The sequence below is a fragment of the Dicentrarchus labrax genome, unplaced genomic scaffold (assembly GCF_905237075.1).
Source record: "Dicentrarchus labrax unplaced genomic scaffold, dlabrax2021, whole genome shotgun sequence".
Classification (NCBI taxonomy): Eukaryota; Metazoa; Chordata; class Actinopteri; family Moronidae; genus Dicentrarchus; species Dicentrarchus labrax.
The window spans coordinates 5,060,926-5,084,998 of NW_026136710.1; the positions used below are offsets into that span (position 1 = coordinate 5,060,926).

The following is a 24,073-nucleotide window of genomic DNA, read 5'->3' on the forward strand; positions in this document are numbered from 1 at the left end:
GTAAACATGTTTGGCTATGAACCGTCTCGCACTAGGACCACTCAGCCGTGTGTCAGCTGATAAGGCAGCCAGATATATGCGACGCGAGTCTGTATGGCCCACAGCTTTTTCAGCTTGTTGCGAAAACGGATGTGCCAGCCGTATTAGGCCCATGTCTGAAAACCCAGACAGACGGTCACATTTCAACAGAAAGTCAGCTTCACTCGAATACGTCGGCTTAGTCGAAACAGGTAAAAACAAAAACAAACCCCCCAAAAAAAGCCTCTCTGTATCTAAAATGAGCTTATGCGTCCGGGTAATGGCGCGTTAACGTGTTTCTTGTTCTTCTCTTAGCGGTGCGCATTAAGTGTGTCGTTTGATGACAAACCTCTCTGTGTTAGCTAATGTTATTTTCTTTATCCGCTGCAGCAGCAGAGCAAGATGGAGTGTGAGTGGAAGCCAGACGAGCAAGGACTTCAACAAATTTTACAGCTGCTGAAAGAGTCTCAGTCGCCAGATACGTCCACACAGAGATCCGTCCAGCAGGTATCCTTTTTCTGAGCCGGACATGGTGGACAACACATGTTTGGTCACTTGTTAGTGCCGAATAATGTCAGATAAGACTCAACAGGATAGCGATAGCTAATACTAGCCGAGGTGGTTACAGTTATAAGCAGGTAACGCAGGTGATCTAGTAAGCCCGATATGCTACGAGCACAAGCAGGCCGTGCCGTGCCGTGCTGGAGTCCTCACGTCTGGCCATTTATAACATTAGACCTTGGTGTATTGTGTCCAACGTCGCATGTGAGCTTGATCCAGCAGTTAATCGCCTCCGTATACTTTGCAATAGGCTCCTGCAAAATTAATTAAGTTAACAGCCAATTCATGCTACCTAATCGTCTGACAACACTGGTGCAACGTGCTGATCAGTTGGGTTTGTAAGGAGCTTATAGCTAAACATGATTTTCATTTTACACTGCATTAAAATATAGTTTTACATGTCAGAAACGTTTCCAAAGCAAAACAACTGTTGAATTAAACTGCTGTGTATTATAATAATGATGTATTGATGATGCTTTTAATAGAAAAGTGTCACCATACATTCATTTAGTGTCTACCTATTGGCTTAAATTATCTGACACCATAAACATGACACCAGTTTCTAAAAGAAGTCATAAGAGTATTAGACTAAAATGTGCACGGTAAGCTTATGTGCATAAACAGAAATTTAAAAAAAGGAAATCACTGGTGTTTAATGCATTCACCAGCATCCCAAAATGACAGGACAAAGAAACAAATAGGAAGTGTTTGGTTATAAATAAAAATGTGTTATCATAAATCAGAGATGTTAGATCACAATTGAAATGTGAGTAAAATAGATATAATAAAAGTAATTATAGCAGTGTAACATTTAAAGTGCATTATAAATCTGTCTTATAGTCTCTGGACGGTTGTCGAAGGTACATTTGCTTCATTATTTTGTATCATTCGCCACATACTTTTGCATTATTGTTATTTACAGTTAATTTAGGTGACAATTATCATCTACTGCTCCATGCTGCTGGTCCTTATGTTTTCTGTCTGGTTGCATGCTGACCCTAAATTACTTCCTTATGTAATGCTTCATATGCACTGCATCATTAACTCATAGACAAGCTGCTGTTATAGCCCTAAATACGCCATCTGGCTTCTGGGTACGTACAGCAGTAAGTCACGTCATATGACATATTCATGACCCCCTTACAAATACACAAACAACACTGTTTTACTGTTACATTACGCTTGACTACATAAACTTCTGCTCTTCACGTGTTTCTTCGGATGAAAAAAATCTGTCTGTGCTGTTGTTACCATGTAACAGTCTAAAGTGTTAATGTGGTCATAACCTTTATACAGTTAGCACTTTGTTTTCCTCAACCACGTCTTTCAGAGACTTGAGCAGCTGAACCAGTATCCAGACTTCAACAACTATTTGATATTTGTTTTGACCAAGTTAAAATCAGAAGGTAAGCTCTCTGTTCTGTCCGTTTCAGTGTGTCGTTTTGTCGCATCTGTACAATGTGTTCCTAGATCATCTGACTGCACTGGACAGTGTGAACGTTGGACATGTCATTTTCATGTAACTGCTCAGTGACAGGTCTGTTTGGCCATGACTCGGGTGACCCGATGACATCTTTGCCACAGATGATGTGGCACTCAGAATATGGGTCACTCTAATTTTAAACCTAATTCCTGGCACCACTCAACTGTTGGCTTGACTGTCTGCACAGTAGATGACCGACATGTTAAGTGGTGTTAAGACATTTTAGGATGCTGCTGGTGGATGCACTACTGCTCTTAATTCAAATGCAACAAGCCACAATTATTTTGTATTTCAGTATTTCAGTATATTAGTATTTATTTTAGTTTTATTTCATACAAATAGTTCTTGTTGCTATCCATCATTTCAGTATCTAGTCTGGCAGTTTGCATTTTCCCAGTTAAAGTACTGTGCTGTGTTAAATTAAAAAAGATATGAAGGCAACAAGAATAATGTGAATAATTAAAAATCACTTTTACTCTACCGGAGTATTTGTGCTCAGCTAAAATTTTATTTTACAATTTACATTAATCAGTCTTTTCTCCACCCACCAAGACGAACCTACGCGGTCCCTCAGCGGGCTGATATTGAAGAACAATGTGAAAGCCCACTATCAGAACTTCCCGAGTGGCGTGTCTGATTTCATCAAGAGCGAATGCCTCCAAAACATCGGAGACTCGTCTCCCCTCATCCGGGCCACTGTGGGTAAGTTGCATCCTCTGGGTCCACTGAATGTGATGGCTTGCTTTTCAGATGCCACATGAAATGTTCAGTCACCATAACTCGCTTGTTCATATCCGCAAAAGAGAAATATCCACCTTAATAGTGCAGTGTACGGTTGTTGAAAGCAGTGTTTTGGGACGTACCTTACATCACTAATCCTGTGTGGCTCTCTGGTGGTGATTTGCTTATTTGCTGACACAACATTCTGTCACGTTGAACCTACAGCTAACAACATCAATTATTCGGTAAATGTCAGAATTCGTCTGTAGTTGCAGTAGACAAAGCGAGTTAAGTTATACATGTAGCTTGGGAGTTTCCTGTTGATATATATTACCTATAATTAAAATGTTGTTAGGACAGGAATAGGACTTCTTTGTTCTATGTTCTATGTGTCACTCCTTATTAAAGCAGGGCAATGAACACAGCACCTCTTAAGGTTTGTATAAACAGCCTTACAGGCACACAGCATCAAAAGCATATCAGTGATTAAGGCCAGCTTTTGATGTCAAATACTACACATTTACAGATAAATCACAGTTGTTGTCAGTCTACTCCCAGATACTCTCTGTTGTTACTAGGGATGCACCGAAATGAAAATTATTGGCCGAAACCGAAAACCGAAAATGAGGAAACCACGGCCGATAACCGAAACACAGAAAGAAATTATTATGCCAATTATTAGTACTATTGCATTTATGGCTATGACTGTGTACTAAACTCACTAAAATCAAGGCATTGCAATTCAAAGAATAAATCAATTACAAAAGTATGAAAATATTTATTTAGCACTGATATTACAACAGTGCACAATATAAAATAAAATAAAATTCAAAATAAAATGTTTAACTTAATGATGAATGAATGAATGAATAATGAGAGTAATAATCAGCCTACGAAATCCCACATCCTCTACGACGGGGAATGGCTGATCATCTAAGGCAATGAATTCCATAATTTTTTGTGTAATGCCTTTTGCCTTGGCGCCATCACTGGAAAACTTTCTTGCCTTTTCAAAAACGTCCGCCACAGACAGAGTGGGCGTGCTCGGATTGATTTCCCTTTTCTGTGCCACATTCTTCTCATATTCAGAATGGCAATCAGGATGTTTGGATTTCAGGTGATAAATTAAACCCGACGTGGACCTTGAAATTTCAGCATTACACGTTTTGCAAATCGCTATCCATGGGTCTTTCTCAGATATATTAAAATACGTCCACACCGCAGACATGTTGGCGCTTATCCAGACAAGCGTGTGCTGGCCGCGGTTTTTGTTTGCGTCATCACAACTTTCTGTTTCAGCCGAATATTCGGTGCATCCCTAGTTGTTACTGCTGCATTCTACTTTACATGTGATTTACATTGCACAAGTATGCTGATACATACACTTGCATAACTAGTAGCCACACAGCCATTCAGCCTAACCTAATGTGATTTATTTGCTGCGTTCAATAAATTGTATTTTGTTTTTGTGACAGCGCAAACTGAATGAATATTTGCAGCATATCTCTATAAATGGATAACAAACAAGTGCATTGTGGTATTCAAGGTCTACATTTGAGTGATTCTTTTCTTGGATTCGTTTTTATCACTAAGAAATCAGTGTCTGCGTATTCTTTGTAGTTTTGTCACACCGGTGTAACTAATAATAAATCCTTCCTGTAACAGGTATCCTCATCACCACCATTGCCTCCAAAGGAGAGCTACAGAACTGGCCAGAGCTTCTGCCTAAACTCTGCCTGCTGTTGGATTCTGAGGACTACAACACGTGTGAGGTGAGGATGAACACGGGAGATGTACCTGTGATCTCATGATTGTGATATCGGATTTTCTGCTCATCAGTCGCGGCCTGCAGAATGGGGTTATATCTTTAAACTATACTAATGACGACAGAAAAGCTGTCTCCATACAGACACAGATTAGTGACTCTCTATAGGAGACCATAAAATCTCAAAGAGCAGAACACGAAGGCAATAATAATAATCACTGGATTTGATAAATGCATATGGATATCATTTTTTGCCTAAATAAGAGCTATTAGATGACATTTAAAATCTGAATAAATTATATATTTTCTGACAAAACTAACGGGCTGGCCGCACTGAACATGTAACGTATGTGGAACGTTTGTGTGTGATGAAGATGATGTGGATGAGTGTGTCTCACTCTACAGAGAACTGTCAGGATTTGACCATATTCAAATCCTAAAATTAAACATGTTTGACATACCATGATGCCCCCCTCCCCCCCAATCTGCTTAATCTGCAAGCTTTGGACCCCAGCCCACATATGCTATACCTCTATACGGCAGTAGCTTTTAGGGATTACACTTGGCTTTATTTGGAAATGATGGTAATGTAATATTTGTATAACTTGTTTAGCAGCAGCTTTTAGTCATAGCTGTGTGTGAGTGTGAGGGAGATGGTATATGCACACTTGTGATCATATGTCATAGCACACTTGTGGTATAATAAGTGTGTTTGCGCACACAGCGCTGCACGTCTGTTTATTCGTTTATTTATTTATTGTGGAAAGGGAGGAGAGCTAGGTCAGCTGTAAAGCGGCATCTGGAAAGCATCCTGCTGGCCAGATGAGCTAAAGGCAGTCTCACAGCTGGAGCGACAGCCACAACTGCAGATTATTCAACATGGAATCATTTATTCTCTTTCTATCCTTTTTACCAAAAAACCCATTATGACCTCATTTTCTGACTTGGCGCACATCGTCGTCACCCGGAATAGCTTGTATAATGTGCATATCAGCAAAACAACAAGATGTTGTTCTGTCTTATGCTGCAAGTCGTTTTTTCTCTATTGTCCATCCTTATCCAGTTGTTTGTATTTTGATCTCTGTAACTCCTCTAATTGCTCTACAGTATAATATATTATAATAAGTGCTTGATGTCATTAGTTCTTGATGATATCAGCATGTTCGAGTAGGGGACAAATGCTCCATTGCAGTGACCACTGAGATTACAATACAGTAGCTCATAGGGGATGTTGCATCATCTGATGTGTGTAATGGTGCCACACCCATACTTAGGCTCATACACTCCCTGGTCATTAATATGCTGCCCGCTGCGTGTGCTTGTAACATCAGCCACTATAGGGAAGGTGGATACATTACATTGGAGAACACGCACAAAATTAAATTCAGCTGAGTTGAAGGGCATTTCAAACGTATCCCGGCAGGATTACTCATCACCCCTTGGAGCACGAATGTTCATATGATTTTCACTGAGCTGGACTGTCTGAAATTTAAGGAAGAGGTGTGACAGAAAAAATGTCGCCACCGTAGCACCACAGCCCGCCTTTCTTATAAAGCTCATTCAGATGCTGAGATTTAGGTCAGCTATTTACTGCAGAGGATCTTGAAGTGTGTATGTGTGTACAAGGCTTAACACTGAACAGCGACCAAATGTGGCAACTCCTCATAAGACTCCCTATGATTTTGAAAAGCAGCTTGGAGGCTGGAAAGCTTCTTAGCGTCTGATGTTGAAGATGGTTAACTTGGTGCTGGATGAAAAAAGTGTCTTCTAATCTTGGGGTAAACGGTTCAAAATGTGTATTCTAAAAGCTTTCAGTATTTCTGGCTATTCATTAGCATGTTTATGTCCAGTGTCGTCATGGTAGGGAAGCAAAGGTTTTTTGCACCGCCATAGATCTTTTCATGCTGTTTCCCTTAAGTGTTTTCAATACTTTAACAGCCTGATAGAGCCACCAGTGTGCCCATGTACTTATGCTTTTTTTGTGGATGTAGTGAATGTTAATGGAAATAATGGTAGTTTAATTGATTTAAACTGTTACAAGAGGTCACCAGTTTAATTTAAAGAGGCAATAAATCTTATTTATTCTGCTCTTAAGCCCAAAACAACTGCAGTTTATTTGTAGGGCTTTATAGGGTTGCTGGTGGCGAGGTTTCTGCCTCAACTCTGGTTTGAAGCAGAATTCTCTGCCCACTGAAGTTTAAAGGCACAGTTTAGTCCTGCGTATGTAGATATACAGTTTTAAAAAAGGTGAACAGTAGTTGTTTTCCATAACAATCTGCATTTATGCTAAGCCTTACTTTGTCAATTACAGCTACCCACGACCCGTGAGACAGGTATTTTGTGAAGCTGTTTTATATCTAATGGACAATGTTAGGCTTCAAGTTGACAGCTACTATCATACTATATTTTTATAAGGAAGGCTCTTGCATACGTGTTTTTGTACACTGCACCTGCAGCCTTGTGGCATTTGTGTCAGGTGGCACATGGAACTGAATGTTGGAGTGCTTTCAAAAGCTTCTCCTTGATCTGCGGTGGCTTGTATTTTACAACCTCTATATGTCATTGCGGACAAAAGCCAAATGGACAACGATACACTGAGATTTTACTACGCTTTATGCCATTTGTTGTTGAGAATTAGTAATAGCTTGCAATACTTATTCAGAAAAGTTCAAATGAATGTCAGTGTCTGTAGATATGTATAAACCAGGATGAATACTGTCTACTATACAGCAGACCTAGTAAATGTACTAGTAGAGACAGCAAATATGCATGTTGTGCCAAACTAATTTTTGGAGCCATAGAGACCATTACTGCCACCTTTTGATATTTATTTTAGGAATATTTTTGGTGGCTGCCAGCCTACAGTTTCGGAGCTGTATGCACCGTGTAATCTAAGCAATGACAAACATGTGTGAATACATTTTGGCTTCAGGGCCATTTCATCAGTGTACATCAGTATCTCTATGTAAGATGATCCTCATCACTGTGAGTGCAAACACCACTGAGCCGATGTCTGCTGATGTTGGGCAGAAAGACGGGTTGGATACATTTAAAATTGGGGTGTGTAGTTTGGGCTACAGTTGGGCTATTTCATTGTCTTCTTTATGTAACCTTCTTAATGGTTGACAATACATACAACAAAGTGTAAGCATTTCTATAATATAGAAAAGAAAATCAGCAGTTATAGGGCGAGCCCCTTGTGCAACCACACCGTACCCTTCTCTCTACATGCTCTATAAAAAGACGTGAGCAGGTGTGTTGGATGCCAAGTGTAATGTCGGTGGATGGCTTTACATAGGTTTGATAAATGGCAGTTGGAAAAGTGGTTGCGATGGTGTTGTAAGGGTTAAGTTAAGGGCGAACAATCACGTATGAAAATGCTTTGTCACCTCTGCACCCCATTTGTACCGTTACTCAAACTTCCATTCTGAAAGTGCTGTTTATTTGACTAAAATGCATACCTCTCTTTTCCCTGGCTCGCTGTCATCTGCATGACTTACATTCCCGCGTTTAATGACCTTCCATAGCTGGACTCGAAGGGAGGATTACACTTTTGACACTTCGGCGTCACTGGAATGCTTGAAGGCCACTCCCATTTCTTTGCCCTTTTCTGTTGACACACGGGCACACCACAGTGGGAGCGGTTTTGTGTCCTGCTCCATATATTTTCACAGGGGTTATGTTATAATGGAGCTACATTTCAGCATCTGATGCTGCGTAATTCATCATTATCAGTTTTTCTCAATGTGTCTACAAAATATCAGAAAATACTATTCATAATTTCCCAGAAACCAGGGTGACCTCTTCATATGTCTGTACAATTTGTAGACCTTTTTGCTTTAAAAATGATTTGATTAATCAAGGATCAAAATAGTTGCTGATTAATCTTCTATTGATTGGATATTCAAGTAATCATTTTAGCTTATTTTTCACAATTATCAAACATAAGTGAAACATAAGTCAACAATTGTTCAATCAGCTAGATCTGGCATCATTTGTGTTCACGAGTGTGTTAAATCTTGTGCTATTCAGCTACATCATGCCTGAATCTGGTACTCAACACCAGCATGTCTCATACACGTCAAATCCTCTTTTTTTCTGTCTGTTTCAATGTGTCCTGCTTGCTATTTTTTTTTTTTTTTTTTACCTAAAAACTGAAAAGAAAAGAAATCTCCTGTGCTGGTTCAGTGATGTTATTTTCTATTTTACACCCCCCTGCAAGGTGAAATTGAGTCATCTGTATACTAATGAGAGCCATGACTTAATTCACCTCGGTTGCACCTGCTCGTGACCTTGACACAGTCGCAACCTTACCCTCCTCGTCTTATTGCATCCCTTTGGCTCCTCCATATTTTTTTGAGACCATTCTGTATCTGTCATCTCAAAGGAATGCCGACAGGGGAGCGGTTTCCATGGAAACACATTTCAGACAGCTTCAGAGTCCATGCTGTGCTGTTGTATCTGCTTCTTAGGCTCAGATTTCTGTGAGAGACACTGAAGTCTGCAGCATATTGCGAACGTGCATACTAACCATCAGTTGAGCAGCTTGTATTAAAATAGTGAGATTGTGTCTATTTGTGACTGTTTCCCAACTATTTAAAGGCTTATTACAGCAGAAGTGGATGAATCCTATTGAAGATAATGGATGGACACATTTTTGAGCAAACAGGAACTTTCCTCCATGTGACTTATGACATGATGTTACGTTTGTTCACTGCAGAGGCAATATTATTATTAATAATATTATTATTAACCACAGTATCTCAGTAGTCTGGGCTATAACCTGTAATGACAGAGTTATGGAATCATATGTGTCAACAGTGGGATTTTCTTTAAATTTTTTCCTTTCTTCTTTTTATTTTGTCCCTCAGGGAGCATTTGGAGCCCTGCAGAAGATCTGTGAGGACTCCGCTGAGATCCTGGACAGTGACATGCTGGACCGTCCTCTGAACATCATGATCCCAAAGTTCTTGCAGTTTTTTAAGCACAACAGTCCTAAGATTAGGTATACCTTTTGTTTATTGGCTGTAAAGTTAACTTCCAGTCATGCCTACATCGAACTTTATTCTCTCCAACTATGTTAATTCATTTCCTGTGTGAAAATCTTTTACTGCTACGTGATTGGTTTGGAAGATCGATGGCATTGCAAATGTCATTAAGTTTGTCTTATTGATGATACATGGTCGCCAGTTCATTGTACAGACTTTTGTGACTAGTGCTTTCTACTGATATGAATTACAGTTCCAACATTTATTGTATTTCTTGCATGAGATTATGACCTAGTAAATCTTCAGTAGGCAAGAAGACCATTTATATTTTAGCCCCGCCTTCCCCTATCTTATGATATAGTGCATTTTTATCTGGAACATATCTTAACTCATGATTTAATCATCTGCTAGTGAGTATGTTTTATGCAGCAAACGCACTTACATGCACACACACAGTCTGTATAAGTTCTGTGTAATTGTAAAGTTGAAGTGTCAGTCTGTCGTTACCCTACAGCCCTGTTGACAGAAAGACAAGAGTTTTAATCTTTTTAGGTTTAATCACTGGAGACGAAGCAAAGAAGAAGACAGGGGCTGCATTCATAGTGTGCGACATGTGAGGAAAACATGTCCTTGTGGCTCTTAAGTGGTGGTGTTGTGGTTATTGTGTTGCAGGTCTCATGCTATTGCCTGCGTCAATCAGTTCATCATCAGCAGGACTCAGGCTCTTATGCTGCACATCGACCCTTTCATTGAGGCAAGTCTGACTGCATTTGTTGTCTTTTTGCATCTACTGTATAGACCCAAGAGGCACATAAACATGGACTGTCTGGAAGACAGACGGTCTGTCCCCTGCAAGGAGGACCTCCCTCACGTCATTATCTCTCACCTCTGTAAATACTGGATACTGCACTGACAGTCTGTCTGTGATTTACCTCTTAACTTAAAATCTTTAAAATCATGTTTTATTTAAAACCCCTTGTGAAAAAGTTCAAGTTGTGATTGGGGTTTAATTTTGTAATCATAGTTTCTAGTACTGTACGAGTATTGGGCTTGGAAGGAGACATACAGAACATTAACTTAAAATAAAATGCTAGTCTGATTTTTTTACCAGGGTAACATTTGTATGTAATATTGTAACAAAATTAATATTATTTATTATTTATAAATTTAATATTGAGTTTTGGTGCTTTTAAGAACAACATGTATTATCTTTAAGATGTCAAGAAGTAATAAAGTGACAAGAGGCTGAAGTACACAGTAGCAAAACAGGTACAGAGATAAGTCGTCTGCAGTAATGCCATGTGGAAACTTGCATCTATGTTAATAGCAAATTGCTACAAAACATATAGCTAAATACTATGTACAGTCAAACGCTTTTTTTATTTTACAAATTTTAAACAAATATTATTATTGCTGTTTGTTGTAGTAGTAGTAGTAGTAGTAGTAGTAGCAGTAGTAGTAGTAGCAGTAGTAGTAGTAATTGTTGTTTCACACAAATACGACATTTGACCCTGTTGTCTTTCTATCCTCTGTAGAACCTGTTTGCCCTGGCGACAGACGAGGAACCAGAAGTGAGGAAGAATGTGTGCAGAGCTCTAGTCATGCTGCTGGAAGTTCGCCTGGACCGCCTCCTGCCACATATGCATAACATCGTAGAGGTGAGGGAGTTTAGGGGGTTAGAAGCTGAGAAAGTGTGAGCGAAAGAGCAAGGCTTAGTTAAATACTGGTGTAAAGATAGAAGAATAAATATCGGATAAGTCTAGGGATTTTCTGTATTTATGTACAATATTTAGATTTTTCCTTACTATTAACCATTCTCATAAAAAACAAAAAGCAGTAATGAATTGATTGGTCAAAGTGGCGTCTGTCTAGCCGAAGCCTGATAGAGTTTATTCCTCTGTGCCATTGACCCCTAGTGCAACGGTGAGGCTCACTGTAAAATCGTCTTGCTCCTTCATTATGATGAACATGGAAACTTAGGGTGCCATAAATATTTACTTGTGCACCAAATCCACAGTTGGAAAGTTTCCCCAACAAAAACACTTTCAAGTTTGCTAAAACCTACAAGGCCCAAATATGAAACTATATATTCATGACCTATTTTTAAAGGATTTCTGTGGTCAGTAGGCACAAATAGGCTTGGGGCGAAGTGTCACAAACAGGAAAAGTAAAAGAATATTGACAGACAAATGCACTGTTGGCTTCGGTCTTTTCATGTGATGTGTTGAATATAACAAAAATAGAATATCGCCACACTCATTCTCTAATGTTTTGCTCTTGATGACGCCCTGTGGACAGACATTGTACTTATGTCGTTTGTAGTTGTAGAATGAAATATTCCGTTTTGTAAATAAAAAGTATATGTGGTTACGTTTCTCTTAATTTCATCTCAGTACATGCTACAGAGGACCCAGGACCAAGATGAAAATGTTGCCTTGGAGGCCTGTGAGTTCTGGCTTACTCTGGCGGAGCAGCCGGTGTGTAAAGAAGTGCTGTGTGGACACCTCTCCCAGTAAGAACACACACACACACACACACACACTCACACACTCACACACTCACACACAAATGTGCATACAAGACTGAAACTCCAGTGCTAATATTGAAAGCTGTTGATTCACAGCAACCTTGACAGTAAGATAGCAAAGACCTCGTACTAGGATGATATTCTTCTTCTTCACCTCAGGACGGCTGATTAAGAACCCTGGCCGTTGACCTCAGCTGTAACATCTGTCACCAAACTGTCACATTAAACTGAGCCCACAGCAGGAATCAGATGCGAGTGATTGCTCGTGGGCTTCGACCTATCCTTGCCCTTTGTTCTCATAATTCTTCCTCTGGCTTCTTCCCCAGGCTCACCCCGGTGCTTGTCAACGGGATGAAGTACTCCGAGATTGACATTATCCTGCTCAAGGTTAGTTTATATAGCCTAATATTTGTACCCGTAGGTAGGGCGATAAATTGCCCCATGACTCAGGACTCAATTAAGTGGACTGTGTGGTGGACAAATCCATGTGAGATTTATACATTTTAACAGAAACATTTACAGATGATGGTACAACTTTCCTGGCGATTTGTAATTTTGCTGTGGATTTTTTGTTTGTTAAAAATAATGTACTTCCTCCTGTACGTTCGTCATCAGGGGGACATTGAGGAAGATGAGGCCATTCCAGACAATGAGCAAGACATCAGACCGCGCTTCCATCGTTCCCGCACAGTTGCCCAGCAGCACGAGGGCGATGGGATCGAGGAAGAGGAAGATGACGATGATGAACTGGATGATGATGATGATACTATCTCTGATTGGAACCTGCGTGAGTTCAGTGCCTGTGCAAATGGAGCTGTCTAGCTCTCCCTCCAATGTTTGCCTCCCTAACATTATTATCTTTACACTCTTTACTAAGAGCTAGGAAGCGTACCGTGTATTGATTACTTGTCTTGTGTTTGTGTGTACTGTACCTGTGATGTCTGTATGATGTTTGTCCGCACACCTCTATGTTTTTGTATGTTCGTCTCTCTACTTTTCACCGAATATTAGGCAAGTGTTCAGCTGCAGCGTTGGATGTGTTGGCCAATGTGTTCAGGGACGATCTGCTGCTGCACATTCTGCCCCTACTCAAAGAGCTGCTCTTCCATCCAGAGTGGGTTGTTAAAGAGTCTGGCATCCTAGTGCTGGGAGCTATAGCTGAAGGTAAGACGGGAAAGAAAAAGAAGAACAAGAACAAGTTTCCAGAATATGGAATCAGAAGAAATGACCCTGTTATTGTCCCTGTTTCCAGGCTGCATGCAGGGCATGATCCCATACCTGCCTGAGCTCATTCCCCATCTCGTCCAGTGTTTGTCTGATAAAAAGGCCCTGGTGCGTTCCATCACCTGCTGGACACTGAGCCGCTATGCCCACTGGGTTGTCAGCCAGCCCCCAGATACTTACCTGAAGCCTCTAATGACGGAGCTGCTCAAACGTATTCTGGACAGCAACAAGCGTGTGCAGGAGGCTGCTTGCAGGTGAGCAAAGAAGCCCTGATAAAGCCTTGTAATTATATGGCACATTAGAAACCCTGCAAAGCATTTCGATTGGTGCTACCCAGCCATTTTGCCTGCGGGTGTTGAGATGCATCCAGATTCCTTGATGTTGTTGAGAAGTAGTAGTCACACATTGCTTACTGTATCATGTTTCCTTCCCACTCCTCTTTTTAATCCCTCCCAAATAGTGCCTTTGCCACTTTGGAGGAGGAGGCTTGCACAGAGCTGGTGCCCTACCTGGCATTCATCCTGGACACACTGGTGTTCGCTTTCAGCAAGTACCAGCACAAAAATCTTCTCATTCTTTACGACGCCATAGGAACACTTGCAGACTCAGTGGGGCACCATCTCAACAAACCGGTACGCAGAACAGAAACACAGACTCAGTTTCACTTCACATTTTTCTCTGAATATATAATTAGTACATTAGCCTTCTTCCTCATTTGTCTTTTGTAGTGCTAGTAGTGGGAAGTGTACTTACTCATGTTATAGTTATAGACATTGTGCTCAGAAGGTAAACAAGCATTAAAAGATCCCCCATGCTTCCTAGCAAATTCATTAGCATCTGTAATTATCAGCCTCACTCATTAGTTGCATACTGTGTCAGTGCAAAGACTTAATTCAATATATATTATTTGTTAGGAATACATCCAGATGTTGATGCCTCCACTCATCCAGAAGTGGAACCAGCTGAAAGATGAAGACAAAGATCTCTTTCCATTATTAGAAGTGAGTTTCTGATTTCTGCATTTACTGCCTGTGCAGGTTTGAGACTGAGTCAGTCCAAGTTTTTTATAATGATACATTGTATGGACAGGCCACTGACTGTATCTACCTCCCTCCTGCCTTTCTCAGTGTCTGTCATCTGTAGCCACTGCCCTGCAAAGTGGCTTCCTGCCCTACTGTGAGCCTGTGTACCAACGCTGTGTCAACCTGGTCCAGAAGACCCTTGCTCAGGCCATGGTGAGTGTGTAAAGGCCTTAAGTGTGTGCACATACACACACTCTCTCTCACTACACTTACTAGTGTTTTCTTAATATACAAAAAGGACGTTTGAGCTGCTGGACCTTTATCTTCTTGACCCTACCTCCTGTACAGCCTGTAAAGCTGCTACAATCTTTATGTTTGTATTAACAATGGAACAAATTAAGATGTTATTTGAAAGGATTTGCTCATATTGACAAACCAACAGAGGATTATCACCTGACTCACAGTTTGTCTTTCAGCTCATTATTTTGGTTTTATGGCCTGCAACTTTACTATTTTGCTGCAGTCTCACAACTCTCAACAACCTCCTTTACAGACGCAGGAGGCAGCTGTTTTCAGCTGTAAAGCTTGGTAAACCCACTGTACGCTATCTGCCAAGCTCCCAACAGAAGACATAGACAAAGTTAGCAACTAGCTGGTGAACATTGTGGGGCATCTAGCTGCTAAAAAGCCAGATATTTCCCTCAGGAATTGGCAAAAACCAAACAAAGCTAAACGGAGATTTGATATTGGACATACATTTGTCAGGTGGACACAGAAACGATACCAAAACTACGTCAATGTTGTGTTTTTAGCTTTTTACACTGCCCCCAAGTGGCCAAAACAATTAATGCAGCTTTAATGTACAGGTAAAATGTTTTCCTTTAATCGCTAACAGTGTGGACCTCACTCAAATTTAGTTTTGGGATAGAGAAGTAATTTTAATTAAACTCTTCCATCCTTCACTCCTCTAGCTTCATCAGTCACAGCCAGACCAGTATGAGGCCCCTGACAAAGACTTCATGATCGTGGCTTTGGATCTTCTTAGTGGACTGGCTGAGGGTTTAGGAGGCACCATTGAGCAGCTGGTGGCTCGTAGCAACATCCTCACACTCATGTACCAGTGCATGCAGGTAAGGAGCTGTCAGTGTTCCACTTATCTGATGAACTGATAAATCCACTTGCATTGTTCACCTACGTCGTTCTCTCCAACTGTTCAGGACAAAATGCCAGAAGTGCGTCAGAGTTCTTTTGCTCTGCTAGGCGATCTGACCAAGGCTTGTTTCCAGCATGTCAAACCATGTATTGGTATGTATTGTGCTGTTATTGCTGAAACACTGTTTGGCAAAAATGTGTTGTCAGTTGCTAAGTTTGACTTGCTTTCCTTCTTTCAGCTGATTTTATGCCCATACTGGGTACTAATTTAAATCCAGAATTAATATCAGTGTGCAACAATGCAACATGGGCAATTGGAGAGATATCGATACAAATGGGTGAGTTCTTTACTTTCTATAAACATTCACAATAAGTCACCCATTCCACTGTATATTTTGTTATCAAATTACAGAGCAAACAGTCAACAGATATCTTTCCATGGTTTCTTATTGTTCCTACACCCTTAGGGCCTGAAATGCAGCCGTACATTGCCATGGTGCTGCACCAGCTGGTGGAGATCATTAATAGGCCCAATACCCCAAAGACTCTGCTGGAGAACACAGGTACCACTCGGTGGCAGTGCTGAGCCAGCTCGCCACACACAGGGAGGTGCTCACACACTCAGGTCCATTCAGCCAGGATTCACCACACTCATTAGAGTCCCTGCCCTTTAATCTCTATCCAAAAACCCTTCCCAAGCCATGAGCCTTACAGGTTTCGCTGGTTTCACCAAAGTATGCAAAGTATTTCAGCTATTGATTTGCAACCTGGCAGCGTGGCCTGTACATGGAGATAAAAGACAATGAAACCCTGGGCGAGCCCTTGTGTGAAATTCTTGACACTCTTGAATCAAGCGAGCCATGTAAGTGCCCAGTCTTGGAATTAACTAATGTGGACTGACTGTGCACCATCAGTTAGAGAATAAAGCAGAATACTGAAGCAGAACAAAAATGCAAAGTGCAGGCAGTGTGTGAGATAGATAGGTGAGTTCACAGCCTCACATAGTTAGCTGTTACCATGAGACATTTGCTGAACACTTAAACAATAACTACTCATAAATGATTGAGAGAACACCTAAACTGACTAAATGTAGGGCACATAGCATAGCATTAACATTAAAAAAAGGTTACACTGTGCTCTTGTTTTTACCTATTGAATTGGAAATTATAATTTGACGAGTCAAAGACCATCTCGTCAAAAAGAAGCATTGCAAGGGTGAAGTGTAACCTGCCTAAATTAAAGAAAATCTAGGGACTCTGTAGATGTGTTCCTGTTTGTTTGCTGTCAGTTTATTTGTTGCTTTTATTTACTGTTCTTTAAATGTGGATGCATATTTGCCAATAGATGTTAAATGTTGTTAAGAATGGCCAATGTTTGATGCAGGATACATAATCATAACCGTGTCGACCAGTCGAGTTTCATAAGAATCTATTCACGTTTGCATCAATCTTTGATCTACTTTGTTTCATGTTTTCAATATAATCATTGAAAACACGACAGTAAATGATACAAAATGTATTAAGTAATAATCGTAATAATTAACAAAATCAGATGTTTTGTCCAAGTGTATTTGTCATATCTGTCATAGAGATTGAAGAGAACCAGTTTATCACTGGAACTAAATTTAAATAGACGGCCATGTAATACCACAGTCATTTAAAAGGTGGGTGTGGCAGTAAATTCTTGGACAGTGCATGGCAGCACTTGTCTCTGATCAGCTTATCCTGCACTGAACTTTATTCTAATGAGCATACCATCTGCTTTCTGCATGTGTCATTGGACTGTTCATAAATGCCTGTTTGTTAATGAGAATGTTGCATAGTTTTGTGTCTCTTAAACTTAGGTCCTCCCTCCTCTCTGCCTCATAAGAACCTGCTGTGCTGGATACTAGTCTCCCTCCATGTAGTTGGCTTGGAGTAATCTGTCATTTCTTTTCAAAAGAACAAAAAAAAAAAAAACAACCATTTCTGTTTCTTATGTAAAAATTAACATTTGTGAGTTTAAGGGAGAAATCTATGTAAGCCCAAGTGAACTACACATGTTTAGGCCAGTCACATACACATGCTATACTTCAGCTAGCCTGTGTCTTTACATGAGACCCACATTTTAAAATCAAGCTAATGAATTTCCAATCAGTTTCACAATAGATTTGAATAGCTGTTCGATCCATATGATTTCTGAAAGCAGATGCCATTGTTTGCCTTTTTCTATGAATGTCCTGTCAAAGTTGTCAATGTGTTCTCCCTTAAACGTGTTGTATGTTTTTTTTAGAGTGTCATATTTTACATCCCTTCCCCTGACTGAAGGGGCAGTAATAATCAACGCTAGTGAAGTCTTCTATTTATTATCATACACAGATTCTGTTGATTTATGTCTCTGAGTTGTTTGTTTTTTCTTTATTTTTCTCCTCCCCTCCTCATTGCTCATGTCTTGGTTGGCGTTTGGTGGTGTGTAACCGTGATTGCGTTACCTTAGCAATAACAATTGGTCGTCTTGGTTACGTTTGTCCTCAAGAGGTGGCACCCATGCTACAGCAGTTTATAAGACCCTGGTGTGTATTATTCAATCTTTTATTTAATTCATCTTCTCTCTGCTTTCTTCCTATCTTCTCGTCTGTCTCCTGTTGCTCCCTTTTCTCCCCTGTTGCTATCCTCTCCTCACTCCTCACTTTCCTTCTCAAAAGAAGTCTTTTCAGTTGTTTTTTTGGTTTTTCTTATCAGTTTGTAATCATTGCCAACCATGTGACTAACCCTGTCCTCTTTTAGGTCCTACTTGTGATTTTGTTTTTGCCTCAGTAGCACCTTCATGTATTATACATTAATTTGTTTAATTTCTAGTTTTTTGTCATTGTTAATTGTCGCTAACCTAAAATATGCATGGGATCAGATTTGTCACATGCCTGCTGGTTCAACAACCGAGAAAGGATGCAGTCTTTGCTGCAAAAGAGCATTCCTAAATCCCTTTCTCATTTAGTAGTCACCCAGCTGCATGTGCCTGTCCCAAAGTGACCCCAAACCTTCTCTAGTCAATCGAAAAGTAATGTTATTTTCAAGGTGCTATAAGATGAGGTTTTGCTGAACACACTGCTCATAGACAAAAGTGAAATCATAAGAGCTCAAAGTAGTTTTTGTTAAAAGTAAAAATGTTTGATTTGTTTTTATTTTAATCAGTTTTGTGTGCATGCTTCACTTGTTGTGGTTATCCCTTAGGCCATGATAGACACAATTTTCTCCTCACATGGATGTATACATAGTCTAATATGTATTTACTGATAAGGAAGACAAGTTTTGATGATGATAAGAAAACACCTAAACATTGCCATTGTATTAAGGATGGAAATAAGCTATATTTGTTTATTTCTCACAAATATATTGTTAGTGTATTGATCCATATAGGTATTTGCAATAGTCATTCATAGTGGCAGTTGTTATTGCAAGTTTCTAAAATTGTCTCTTTTTTTTTATATGTCTGATGTTAAATTTGGTCGTCCCTGTTGTCAGGTGCACCTCTCTACGGAATATAAGAGACAATGAGGAGAAAGACTCTGCATTCAGAGGAATTTGCACTATGATCAGTGTAAATCCGGGAGGTGTAGTGCAGGTGAGGTCCAGCAGTACAATGGTAGCGTGGTCATTATGTTGTCAGTTGCTCCACAAGTTGAAATGTTGCCTCACATCTCTTCTCTGGAACAGGATTTTATATTCTTCTGTGACGCAGTGGCCTCCTGGGTAAATCCAAAGGATGATCTCAGAGACATGTTCTGCAAGGTAAAAGCTGAAAATTGCCCAGTGTTTAAACACGAATGAGTGAAATTTACTAAATCACAATTCAAACGGTTGAACTAATTGAGTACTGTTTCAGCAAAATAGTATGATTATTTAAACTTATGAACTACAACATCTGTCTTTTGAGAAGATTCACTCACATTTATGTTCATTCGCTCACTCAGTCACCCTGTTTGCCCTCAAGTGGCCAAATAGAGAAGCGGCAGTGTCTACAGTTGACACACTGATAATAACCCTGTCGTGCACGAGATCTATTTTGAAAGGCAGCACTCCATTATAGCTTGGTATGAACTTCTCCCGGTGTTTCATTTCAGATCCTTCACGGGTTTAAGAACCAGGTGGGAGAGGAAAACTGGAGTCGCTTCTCAGATCAGTTCCCCATGCCACTGAAGGAGCGGCTGGCAACCTTTTACGGGGTGTAACTGTTTCCACCGCAGTGTGCCTCATCACTGGGGTCAGTTTACTATTTGATATTGTTGAAAATAAATATGAAGTTGTGCTGATTTCAGTATTTTATATACAGGGTTCGTACAAAGTTTGGAAAATGCTTGATTTTCATTTTGTGAACCGAAGATCTTTCAATATTTTAAATGAAACGATCCCGTCATCATATATACATGTTTGTCTCCTGGCGTGTTCACTCGTAGTTCATAGCTAAATAAGTCCTCTGTTGATCACTTTTTCTGGAAATTAAAGCCTTAAATAATCCTGAATATTTGTAAAATCAACAAAGTGACAAATATAGATAATATATAAACACAGATAAAAGGAATTTATTGACTTATTTCTTCCCAATTGCATTTAGAGTAACGACTGATAAACGCTCCGTCTTGGTTTAAGTACCTTAAACGTGTTTGAAAAGTACTCTTTAAAGCTGTACGAACCCTGAATATAAATGTTGCTGTAGGATTATGTTGCATTCTAATTAAGCCTCTCTTTCTCTGCACAGGTCATTCACTATGGGAGACAATATAGGGAACCTCTTTTACCCAGGGAACATGTTACCCTTTACTAGGGGGGAAGGGTCTGCCTGCTGAGGGGAGGGAAGGGGTGCGGACCCCTCCGCGACCTGGTGGACGGGGTGGGAGGGAGGTGGTAGCTGCAGTGCTCACTGCCCCCATGCACAGGCAAGGGGGGAAAAGGGGCTAGCAGAACAACCTTATCATGGGAGGAAAATTCATCTAATCACATCTCAATCAGAAATAATGAAACCTGTCACCTTTTTCTCTCCGTTTATTACCCAAAACATCTTGTTTTCTGTTACCTGAACTACTGGAAAGAAATGTAAGCAAACATGAAGAAAACTTTGGAGAACCCTGTAAAGCATTTGCTCTTTAATTCTGGTTAGATGAGGAGTTTGCACATATTGAAAGGGGTTTTTTTTTTTTTTTGCAGGAAAAAGTCTTCAGAGCATTTATAATCATGTCAGCCAGGTAAATGGCACGTGGTCATTCACAACACAACTGAATTCTACCAATAGAGTACACTTTTTAAAAAATTAAGTGAAGTTGAAGGTTCATCAAGAGGGATTTTCTCAAAATACAAGGATAGTTTCAAACTAAGGAAGGGCAGCTGATGCTAAGAAGGCATCATATTGGATCCAACTCTGGTGAATATAATTTTAAATGTTTCATATCACCAAGAATAAGTATAGTTATCAGATTATTTGAGCGTTCCCATTCTTTAGCAGGGCAAAGGCTGTTAATTATGTCACTGGAGAGCACAAGATTTACTTTTAAGAGCAGCTTTTCTGGGAATAGGTAGCATGCTTGTATCATTGTGAAAAGCTGTGGAACATTAGTGATGTATGTTGCGTTTGACAGCTGTCTTTGCCCTGTGATAAGGTTCTTCTTTGACCTTGTAATTTATCTATTTACAGTACTTTTTGTTTTGTTTCCTCTACCAGAGAATTACGGCAATCAGCTGTAATGTAGCATGACTGGGTTTATACACCAAAATGTAGGAAATGTGTAAAATCTTGGCTGTGATGTAACGTTGGAGTGAATCTCCCAGTTTGGTCTTGTGGTGTGAATGCTGACACGGACATTCATCAGCAAGCATAGCGACGCTTTAGATGCTAACGGTCCTTAATATTGTCTGAGCCTTGTGAAGGAAAAATGGAGGAGAAACAAGTAGGAGACACCACAACGACACAAATCCTGTCTTAGTGATTTTTGTGACTTTGGCTGTCAGAACCATGCAGTCCATCGAATGAATGTTAAATATGTTTATTTCTCAATGTACTCTCAAGTTTTTTTTCTTTTTTTTTTTCTTGGGTGTTTGGCTTCTTGTGCTAAAAGCATGATCTTGAGGATGACTGTATAATGTTTTGGGTGGTTGTGTTTTGTGGGGTACTTGGATGCTTTCATCTTTTGCATGTTGGTGGCCCCTCACACCCCAACATATAGCGGGAAGGGGATTACGGGAGGGAGGGGAGCTTCAATTAAAGGTTTAACAAGTACATAGTAACAGTTTATGTATTGCGACACTGGGACTTTTATAACTTCACATTTTCTTGCTGGAGTGTTTTCCCTAAACTTTTACCCCATAGCTGGATGTATAGTTTTTAAATACTGTGAAACTACAACAACGTTATCGTCTCTGGTTGTTTTGCGCTGTTATATTTTATAAAGTGTGTAAGTGTTTAAGTTACAGATAGCCTGAATGTATTCCATGATGGGTTGGAGAGATGGGATTTTTTTTTTTAATTGTTCTGTTTTTTAATGCCCAGCCAGTCACTTTTCCTCTGCTGGCCAGAGTAATAACTGCAGTATTTTAACCCTTTGCGATGCACGTGACATGCACTTAAAATTTAAATTGCAAGTGCTTGAAATTAATGATGTAGCCAAACCCTCCAGAATATGACCTTAGTGTTAACACAGATCATTAATTAAGTATTGCTGCTAAAATGTATTTACCTAATGCAATAAGTATCTTGATGCAATGGGATTATCAGATTGTGAAAGTAGTTTAAGGTATTAGATAAACTTTCTCGATATGAAATATGTAACTGATCTCTTAGATTTTAACGTTAATGACGTAAACCGGTGAATACAGGATTTAATGCATCATGGAATACAGAGGCAACGACTTGTATGTGCCACATCATTTTGTGTTTTGAAGTGATTTTGTCTGTCACATTCCAGCTGTTTGGCATGCAAAAAATGGAGTAATCACGGCTTGATGGGGTGTGTGTGTGTGTGTGTATGTAGACAGTCCTGTTTTTCTTTCATTGAAAGAGTGTAGGTCTTTAAAATACACACAAAACAATCCCCACCATTACTGTGCTGTATTTCTGACTTGACTGCTGCTATACATTGTAGTTGTGTTTCACTACTTGAATATGTGTTTTCTATGTGTTAACCTCAGGTTGTCTGTGTTCAGTGTTATTTGTTATCATTTCCCCAATGTGTATGCCTTTATGCATTTCCTCTCAACAACTAAAGATTAGTAAAACTCTCGCCCTTCATATTAGAAATGGATAACTGTGGGTGTTAATTGACATTAATATTATGTGTGCAACACTGTTAACTGTCAAATGTGATTACAGTTGCAACTTAGGAGGGAGAATAAAATGGTAACTTGCACATACTTAATGTGCTTTTTGTCAGAAGTGATTGTTATCAGACTGTGGTAAATATTTAGTGTAATGTATACACAATGCCTTGAGAGCAAATACTTTGAGATTTTGTTGGTGTTTTGCAATAGATATACAGTATACTGTATCTAAAGTAACAGGTAACACCTAATTTAAAAGCAAAGAAATGGGTTGAAAACTTATAAACATATTGTTACAAATATAATGTTTGACTTTCTAAGAAGCTTTATTGAAAATTTGTATTTTATAAAGCACCCACCAATATTAAGGAATGTCTAGTCAAAGAACTCCTGTATTCTCATTTAGCCTTCAAACTTGATTAGACTATTTGCCTTCATCTTTTTTGCTAGTAAAAGCAAAAACATCATTTTGATAGACATGGTTTGATTTTTTTTTTTTTTTTTTTAAATAAGCTGCTGAATTTTAAAAAAGTAATACTTTTGGGGCCACCAAATATTTTGGATCATGCAAAGAATCTATATTGTACTGTAGTAATTTTGTAATATTTGTAAGATGATATAGTGGATGTGACTGGTTACCATTGCTTGAATCTGTACATTGTTCCAATAAATTGTTTACATTATTACGGGCCTTTGTCTTGTCTTTTTCTCAAATTCTGTAGAGCATGTTGTCCTGCTACAGCTGCACACTATTGACGTAAGGAAAAGTGTTCGTGGTAACTGCTGTCTCTGAGGCCTCTTCTATCTTTTATTTGTTCGGACAGTGGCTGAGCCTCAGATTCCAGCATTCGATTTTAGTGTTGCCTTTGCATACACTTTTCACAATGTGAATGCACTGTGTGATTATAATAAAATGTTCCAGTGCAGTGACATACTGTAACTTCAAACAACAATAATCCCCTCCACACATCAAATATTTTTAGGAAAAGCAGGATAAATGTAGATGTATTTGAAAAAATTGTTTTATTTCTTCTTGTTCCTACTGTTGGGTCTTTGGGCTTCACTCTACAGAATGATGTATACAGAGTTTGACACTAGGAGGGGTTTTTTTCCGCATTGATCTGCTTTAAGTTTCTCTGAGAGCTCATTGAAAATCTGATTTCAAGGGGTGGGCCTCCAAGCATGATTTGTGACATTACAAATAGTTCCAAAGTCCATCACAGTCTAATTAGCAGCTTATACAAGTGTGATATAGAAACGTGAAACCACCAGTGAACATACACTGAGAATGGACTTTACAGTGAAGGAGACATCTTGTGTCCTTTTAAAA

At 39.5% G+C, this 24,073-nt stretch overlaps 1 protein-coding gene across 3 annotated transcripts; it reads left to right on the plus strand.

The window, feature by feature from the left end:
• The first annotated feature begins 95 nt into the window (after positions 1-95).
• Positions 96-23,426, plus strand: tnpo1 (transportin 1). Of its 3 annotated transcripts, none has more exons than XM_051413225.1 (25): positions 96-230; positions 409-525; positions 1,910-1,985; positions 2,615-2,764; positions 4,448-4,554; positions 9,419-9,552; positions 10,208-10,289; positions 11,071-11,193; positions 11,929-12,047; positions 12,389-12,449; positions 12,678-12,849; positions 13,074-13,226; positions 13,315-13,540; positions 13,747-13,918; positions 14,201-14,287; positions 14,414-14,521; positions 15,280-15,438; positions 15,526-15,613; positions 15,700-15,798; positions 15,928-16,023; positions 17,936-18,011; positions 18,961-19,060; positions 19,153-19,227; positions 19,560-19,699; positions 20,195-23,426. In XM_051413225.1, exons 2-24 carry the CDS (start codon positions 421-423, stop codon positions 19,665-19,667), a joined length of 2,676 nt encoding a protein of 891 aa, XP_051269185.1. In that variant the 5' UTR covers positions 96-230; positions 409-420; the 3' UTR covers positions 19,668-19,699; positions 20,195-23,426. The 3 variants fall into 3 exon arrangements, 2 of the variants coding, with proteins under 2 accessions (XP_051269185.1, XP_051269186.1); XM_051413226.1 differs by having other exon boundaries at positions 119-230; positions 412-525; XR_007886290.1 differs by lacking the exons at positions 17,936-18,011; positions 19,560-19,699; positions 20,195-23,426 and having other exon boundaries at positions 119-230.
• Positions 23,427-24,073: the final 647 nt, after the last annotated feature.